This window comes from Hypomesus transpacificus, chromosome 23, assembly GCF_021917145.1.
Source record: "Hypomesus transpacificus isolate Combined female chromosome 23, fHypTra1, whole genome shotgun sequence".
NCBI classification, from domain to species: Eukaryota; Metazoa; Chordata; class Actinopteri; order Osmeriformes; family Osmeridae; genus Hypomesus; species Hypomesus transpacificus.
Genome location: NC_061082.1, coordinates 5,074,602 through 5,082,203, shown reverse-complemented (window position 1 = coordinate 5,082,203; position 7,602 = coordinate 5,074,602). Strand labels below are relative to the sequence as shown.

The following is a 7,602-nucleotide window of genomic DNA, read 5'->3' as shown; positions in this document are numbered from 1 at the left end:
TTCCTGCTGAACAACTGCATAGGAGGCCACATTTCCAGTGTTTCCCTTGTAGCAACATCCGTCGCTAAACAGTGTGCTGTCCGGGTCTTTTAGTGGTGTGGTGGTAAGATCGGGTCTTATCTTCAGATCCTTCTGAGATACATATTCACAGTTGTGTGGTATGAGTTCAGCAGGATCCAACTCAGGGGCCATGTTGATGTTTCCAGTCTCATAGAAAATGTGTGGTTTTGTCAATGTCCCACATATTTTTGCTTTTCGTACTGCAGAGATGGTGAAAGCCCTTGAGGTAAGAAATGACACCACCCCATGTGTTGTGTTGACTTTTAGCGGGTGGCACATGACAATGTGTGCTGTCTTTTCGATGGCCTTGGCTAAAGCCGTCAGGTGTCTGCCGCACCCTGTTTGTCCCATTTCTACATTACTAAGTTTTGAACTGTGATACATAAGTACTCTTCTTTCTCCCTCCTTTCTCTGAAACAGAACTGCCGTAACAGTACCACCTGTTTCAGAGACATCCAGATGAAATGGTTTTGTGTAGTCCGGGGGACAGAGGTGTTCGGCCTGTCCCAGTGCTTGTTTGGTGCGGATAAATGCTTGCTCGGCCTCTGGTGTCCAGACGAGTACTTGTTGGTGTTCCCTGATTCCGGCGGTGTTGAGTATGTCCCTTAGTGGTTGGGTTAGCGACACGTAGTCAGGGATGTGGTTTCGGCTGTATCCGGTCAATCCCAGAAATGCCAGCATGTGTTTGACAATTGTTGGTTTCCCATGGTTCAAAATGGACTCCTTTTGTGAGCCTGTTAGTGTCATGCTGTTGGCTGAGATCAATCTGCCCAAATACGTGACTGTTCGTCTGGCAATCTGAGTTTTTTCTTTCTTCACCTTATATCCTTTTTCCGCCAGCACTGTCAGCAATGTTCGGGTTGCTTCGAGGCACTGCTCAGCCGAGGTCGCTGCTAGTAATAAATCATCCACATATTGGATAATTACTGTCCCTTGTGGCAGGGTAATGTCTGACAGGTCATCGCGCAGCACTAAGTTAAAGATTCCCGGGGAGTCCTTGTATCCTTGTGGCATGCGGTTGTAGGTGTATCGCCGTCCATTGTATGTGAATGCAAACCAGTCCTGTACTTCTTGACGCAGCGGGATGCAGAAGAAAGCGTTCGCCAGATCTATGACTGAGAAGTGGGTTTGTTCTGGCGACAAATTCATGAGCGAGACATAGGGATCTGGTACGACCAACAGTCGCGTGTTTGTTACATCGTTGATTGGGCGGAGATCATGCACCATTCTCCATCCTTTTCCTCCTGCTTTTGGTACTGGCAGTATTGGTGTGTTCCATTGAGAGTTTGACGGCCGTATCACTCCAGCTGCTAGCAACCCGGCAATGGTCTCGCCAATCCCTTCTATCTGTTCTTCTTTGAGTTTATATTGGGGACGCCAGATTGGTGTGTCAGATGGATTCTTCAGTGTCATCCCAATCTCGCTGGTCACCCTCCCTACATCATATGGTCCTGTTGTCCACAACTTGTCTGGGACATCTTTTAGATAGTGGTCCGTGTTTGGGTGATTTGTGTGTTCCCGTCCATGGTCCCTTTCCAGCTCCACTTCTTCCATATCTCCTTCGTTGTCTTGTGTGTCAGAAATTCTCCACATGTCTCCTGCGGCGTTCACATGCAATTTTGGTGCTGTTGTGGGCAGCCATGTCATCGTCAGTGCTTTTTTCACCATTGGACCGAGACACCTTGCTTCTCCTCCTGCTGCAACTGATAGGGTGATGTGGGGCACAGATTCAGTGGTCAGTGTGTACCATGCCATCTGGTCAGGTGTTAGTTCACAATATGCTGCGACTCCTTCTTTTCCCACATATATGTCTCTTGATCTGATTGTCTCTGTTTTTCCCTCTTTGTGTGTCTGCCACGCCTCCTGATATACTTCGTCTGGTGCCCGTAGATAGTTGTATGTGCAATGTGGGGGGTCCGGGGGCGGTCCGTATGGATGTAGTTCATTGATCCATGCCTTCCAGTCCATATAGGTTTTGAGCGCTCCTTTCGTTTCTCCTGGCGGAGACAGTCTTGTCCAGTATATTTGCGTCATTTCTGTCATTCCTACTGGTGTCTTTGTGTTAGTGCCCATGAACAGTATCCTCTGGCCATCACTGATTGTTTTTGATGTTTCTACTCCTGGCATATACAACGCCAATCCTTTTGTGGAGCAGGTGATGGTAACTCCTATTTTCAGCAGCAGGTCTCTCCCCATCAGGTTCATGGGGCATTTGGGGGCATGCAGAAATGAATGTGTCAGTGTTTGTGAGCCGACTGTGGTGATTAGTGGCTGGGTGTACCGCTGTTCTTCGCTTTGTCCCGAGTATCCAACTGTTCTGATGGTTTTAGAAGAGAGTGGGGTTGTCCCTTTTAGATTGTTCAGGCATGACACTGCCGCACCTGTGTCCACCATCAACTCCACTTTTTCTCCATCAATCATGCAGGTGACCATTGGTACTTTACTGGCTTGGATGTCACCTGCAGTCGGATCCTCTGGGCCTCCTCATTGGTCGCCATCCCACTGGTCCAGGGTCCATGTCGCGACCGGCATCTGTGTCGCATTCGGTGGCTGAAGCAGAGGCAGACCCGCTGGTTGCTGAGTTTGTTGCGGCTGTGGTACCTGTAGGTTCAGAGTTATTTGGCCTCTACCTCCTCCTCTCTTGTTGTAGCCACCTCTTCCTCGTTTGTTCTGGCCTTGAGGGCATTCCCTGGCGAAGTGTGTCGTCTCTCCACATGTGTAGCACGCTCCTCGCTGGCCTCCTCGTCCGCCGCCTGTAGGGTAGGCATATTGAGGGGCATTTTGTGGAAACGCCGATGGATACTGATATTGGGGTTGGGGGTATTGGGGTTGGGGTTGTTGGGGACGAGGGTATTGTGGTTGAGGGGGTATTTGGGGAAGGGGGTATTGTGGTTGAGGAAGAGGGTATTGAGGTTGTGGGGGTATTTGGGGAAGGGGGTATTGTGGTTGAGGAAGAGGGTATTGAGGTTGTGGAAGAGGGTGTTGTGGTTGGGGAAGAGGGTATTGAGGTTGTGGGGGAGGGTGTTGTGGTTGGGGAAGAGGGTATTGAGGTTGTGGGGGTTTTGGTCGCACTTCCACTGCCATTTGCTCAAACAGAGGTTCTTCCACTATCATTTGTGTCTTGGTAGCTTTCTTCTTCTCATTGGCCATGTCGTGTCTATCTGCGACCCGACCCCTCAGGAGCTGTCTGTTCATGTCACTGTCTTTCAGACATAGTTCTTTTTCAGCTTTATCATGCTTCTTTTGGTAATGTATAAGGTAGTTTGTCCATTCAGCCACAGGTTTGTAGGTCAGACCCACCACGTCCTCGAGTTCGTCTCGGACGGCTTTCGGGAGTGCTCTTACTACTGCAGACTTCCAAAACAATAATTGGCCTTTAGTGACATCGTGGCGTTCTCCAGTTCCTTCCAACCACACATCCTCAGCTCTTCTGAGAAATGCGTGCATCTTCTCTCCAGGCTCCATTTCCAAGCTTTCCAGGGCTGCCAAGCTCTGCTCTTGTGGGTAGATGTCTCTTATGGCATCCCAATATCTTCCTCTGGCATTGTTGAACGGTTCTCTGTCGTCATCCCCCTCGCATTTAGCCTTCTGGTCGATAGTTCGAACCTTCACTTTCCCATCCAGTCGTAAGATGATGGCTCGGATGTCTCCCATTGCCAGGCGGTCTTGTGCCGTCAGCTTCTCGAAAGCCCTTATCCATTGGGCTCCTCCGGCCGACAGTGGAGGAAGTACAGTGACTAACTCGTTCATGTCTCTATGGCTCCATGGTTCGTACCGGGCTGCCCCGCCTGCATCCAACAGCAGTGGGCATTGGAACTGGCTGTTGTCGCTCCACCCTCCTTTGTGGGCCTGGTGTGACCTGGTTCTGGCGGACATTCCTCTTTGATCTACTTCCATTTCTTTTCCTGTTATTATTACAGAATCTGTCTTTTCGTGGCGGCTTTTCCTCTGGTTCCGCTTGTATCTCTCCTCTTCTTCAATTCTTTCCAGTTTTTCTTCCAGCACCCTTCGTTGTTCGTCTGGGATTTCTTCACGCTCCCCTTCAATCAGGCTGTCCTGGTCAAGTTCATGGCTTGCGTAGCCAGTTCTTCTGGGAATGCTGGACTGGCACAGGCTACTGTTTAGGTCAGGTTCATACCCCGTTCTTTGGGGAATGTCGGGCTGGCTGTAGTTGCGAGGTCTCGTTTGGCTGTTTAAAGAGGCTGGGGCTGGACGTTCTCTTGATTCGTTTTCTTCCCTCCTTTCTTGCTCCATCATCGTTGCCTGTGTTTTGATGATCCTTTCTCCCAGTATTGATGCCATTTCTGTCAGTTCTTCCACTGTAAGATCATCTGGGATGTCCGTGCGTCTCCCGTTGACTTCTAATTCAAGTTTTCCCGACTTGACCTCGAACACTGGGGCTTGGGTAAATGGATTGTTGGATGAATAAGGTGGGGGAGCTGTAGGGGCTTTTGGGGTCTCCTTGGCGTCTGGAGCTGTTGGAGTTATTGCCTCTGTGATGTCTGGGTACAATCTTTTTTCACTTATTTTTGGCGGCAGGTGGGTTGTTATTGGTTGATTTTCTGGGATGGTCAACATCATTATTAATTCTGTTGCCCTTGCATGTTTCAGCTTAGCTTGTTCATAGGCTCGCTTGCTTCCTCCTATCTTGTGGCTGCCTGCCTTTTCCCATTCATTTTTCTTGGAAATCATCTCTTGTCTCTCAAATTCGGTTATTTTCTTCCTGTCATCCAATGTTACTTCCATTACATTTCCCAGAATCAGTCCCCTCCTTCCCCAATCCAGGTATAGATGCTCAAATGTCTTGCGTTTCTCCTCTATCTCTTTCTTGGAATTGGTGGCTTCCAGCCTTCTCCACATCACATCCTTTACTGCCTTCAAGGTGGTTGGTCTGGACGCCATCCTTCTCTTCTCCTGGTGTTTCTAAGTCTGGTGTCAGTCAGATCAGGCTTGTGTCAGGGTAAATTCTGGATACAGTCAAGTCAGTGATGTTGCTGGATAGTCGAGTCGGTCTAGTTGGATACAGTCAAGTCAATTATGTCCTCTGGTTCAATGATGAACTCAGCTCTGACCCAATTGATTGTCTTCCTGTTGCCTTCAATTGGCCTCAGCCTCTCCAGCAATGCTGTCTGATCGTCAGTCCGCCTCCCTGGTAGTTCCTCCCAAGCTTCCTTTATCTCCTCGTGCTTTGCACGTTTCCGTGGACGTGACTTGTCTTCAGGTGATTCTTTTCTGCCTGGCCAGTGCTTCATATGCCAGACGGCCTTGTATGTCACACAGATTCTGGTTATCCACTTATCCGGGCGAGCCTCGACTTCACTCGTTGTTGTCCCTCGCAGATATTCTTCCAACGTTGGTGGTTCAAAGAAGGCGTCAAAAGTTTTCGAGTGTGCGCTCTTGTGGAGCTTCTCCACGATTGGCTGCAAGTGTGAAGGTTTGACTATAATTTGTGATGCCAGCTTCTCGAAATATTCTGCTTGTGTTGGATACTGTTCTTTTATTTCCTCCTTGTTTATGCACTGCAGCGATCCTGCAAACACAAGTTTGTATTCTTCCTCAGTTAATGCCACTCTTCTGTTGGTTGTGGGGTCTTTTTTACCGCTGCCTTCTTTAAACCCAGTATCTGGGTTGACCGTGTATTTGGTCTGCCACCAGTCTAATATTTTATAACCTGGCCTTAATTCAACGTGCGATGGACGCCACTTCATTTGTCCTCTCCTTAAAGACACATAAACATAACTTTTTCTTGTTTGAAACAGACATAAAACAAACATGACAGATACATATAGGCAACATAAGGCAAACATAACAGACACACACAGATAGCAAGGTCACGTCTGACCATAAATACTTGTTGTTCCACCACTGGTTGGAATCAAACAATAACAGCTGTAGTAATGCCATGTACCACTAGTCGGAGCCAGACAAAATAGAACTGCAATAATATAATCCACCACCAGTCGGAGCCACAGACAAAACACAACTGCAATAATATAATCCACCACCAGTCGGAGCTCACCAACCCCCCAACTGCCACCAGCCGGATCCAGGCTAGTAACAGCTGCAACCCACTGTCACCAGTCAATGCCAACCACCAAAATAATTGTAATAGCGCTTACCTGTTGCTGGTCGTAGCTGTGGGTAGAGTCTCAAAGATCCACACATACACATCAGTATTAGAGAGAGAGAGAGAGAGAGTGTGTGTAGTGCAAGAGAGGGGAGGGGAGGAGAGGGGTGGGGAGGTGTGTGAAGGGAGAGAGTGTGTGAGAGGGGAGTGGTGGGGAGGTGAGGTGTGTGAAGGGAGAGACGAGAGGGTGTGTGAGAGGGGAGGGGTTGGAGGGGAGGGGTTGGGAGTTGAGGGGAGGTGTGTGAAGGGAGAGAGTGTGTGAGGGGGGGAGGGGAGGGGAGAGAGGAGAGGAGGGGGGAGGAGAGGAGAGGGGAGGTGGGGAGAGCGAGAGAGAGAGGGCGAGAGTGAGAGAGTGTGTGAGAGGGTAGGGGTTGGAGGGGTAGGGAGTTGAGGGGAGATGTGTGAAGGGAGAGGAGAGGAGAAAGGAGAGGAGAGGAGTGGAGAGGGGAGGAGAGGAGAGGGGAGGAGAGGAGAGGAGAGGGGAAGGGAAGGGAGGGGAGGTGTGTGAAGGGAGAGTGTGTGAGAGGGGAGGGGTGAGAGGAGAGGAGAGGGGAGGGGAAAGGTGCGAGGGGAGAGATACACATTATTAACCCAACAATGCTAAGAGATAGCGAGAGAGAGAGAGAGAGAGAGCGAGAGAAAGGGAGAGAGAGAGAGCTTGTCTAAAATGCGCCATGCTCGAACCTCGGCATGGCCCCATCCCGACAATGCAATAGAGAGAAAGGGAGAGAGAGCAAGAAAGGGAGAGATACACATTATTAACCCAACAATGCTAAGAGATAGCGAGAGAGAGAGAGAGAGAGAGCGAGAGAAAGGGAGAGAGAGAGAGCTTGTCTAAAATGCGCCATGCTCGAACCTCGGCATGGCCCCATCCCGGCAATGCAATAGAGAGAAAGGGAGAGAGAGCAAGAAAGGGAGAGATACACATTATTAACCCAACAATGCTAAGAGATAGCGAGAGAGAGAGAGAGAGAGAGCGAGAGAAAGGGAGAGAGAGAGAGCTTGTCTAAAATGCGCCATGCTCGAACCTCGGCATGGCCCCATCCCGACAATGCAATAGAGAAAGGGAGAGAGAGCAAGAAAGAGAGAGAGTCTGCTTGTGAAATGTGCCCTGCTCGAACCTCGGCATAGCCCATTCCAGCAATGCAGTAGATAGGGAGAAAGAGAGAGAAAGCAAGAAAAAGAGGTTTGCTACTCCTTAAATCTCCACAAACATATTATTTACGTCTATCTCAAACAGCCAGGTGCTCCCGTCACAGTGCCGCATTCTGCCGGACCCCACCTCGTTTTCCAATAGACACACTTAGAAACAGCCAGGTGTTCCCGTCACAGTGTGACCACTGCCAGGCAACGCCCCGTACCACGTAGAAACTGCCGAGCGCTCCTGTCACAGTGCCACATTCTGCCAGACCCCA

The 7,602-nt window shown here is 49.6% G+C and overlaps 1 protein-coding gene across 1 annotated transcript; it reads right to left on the bottom strand.

Moving 5' to 3' along the window:
- Window positions 1-2,084: 2,084 nt before the first annotated feature.
- Window positions 2,085-6,258, bottom strand: LOC124485126 (myosin tail region-interacting protein MTI1-like). The gene is made up of 2 exons (XM_047046483.1): window positions 6,180-6,258; window positions 2,085-5,590 (listed from the first exon to the last, which is right to left on the bottom strand). Exon 2 carries the CDS (start codon window positions 4,960-4,962, stop codon window positions 2,545-2,547), a length of 2,418 nt encoding a protein of 805 aa, XP_046902439.1. The 5' UTR covers window positions 4,963-5,590; window positions 6,180-6,258; the 3' UTR covers window positions 2,085-2,544.
- Window positions 6,259-7,602: the final 1,344 nt, after the last annotated feature.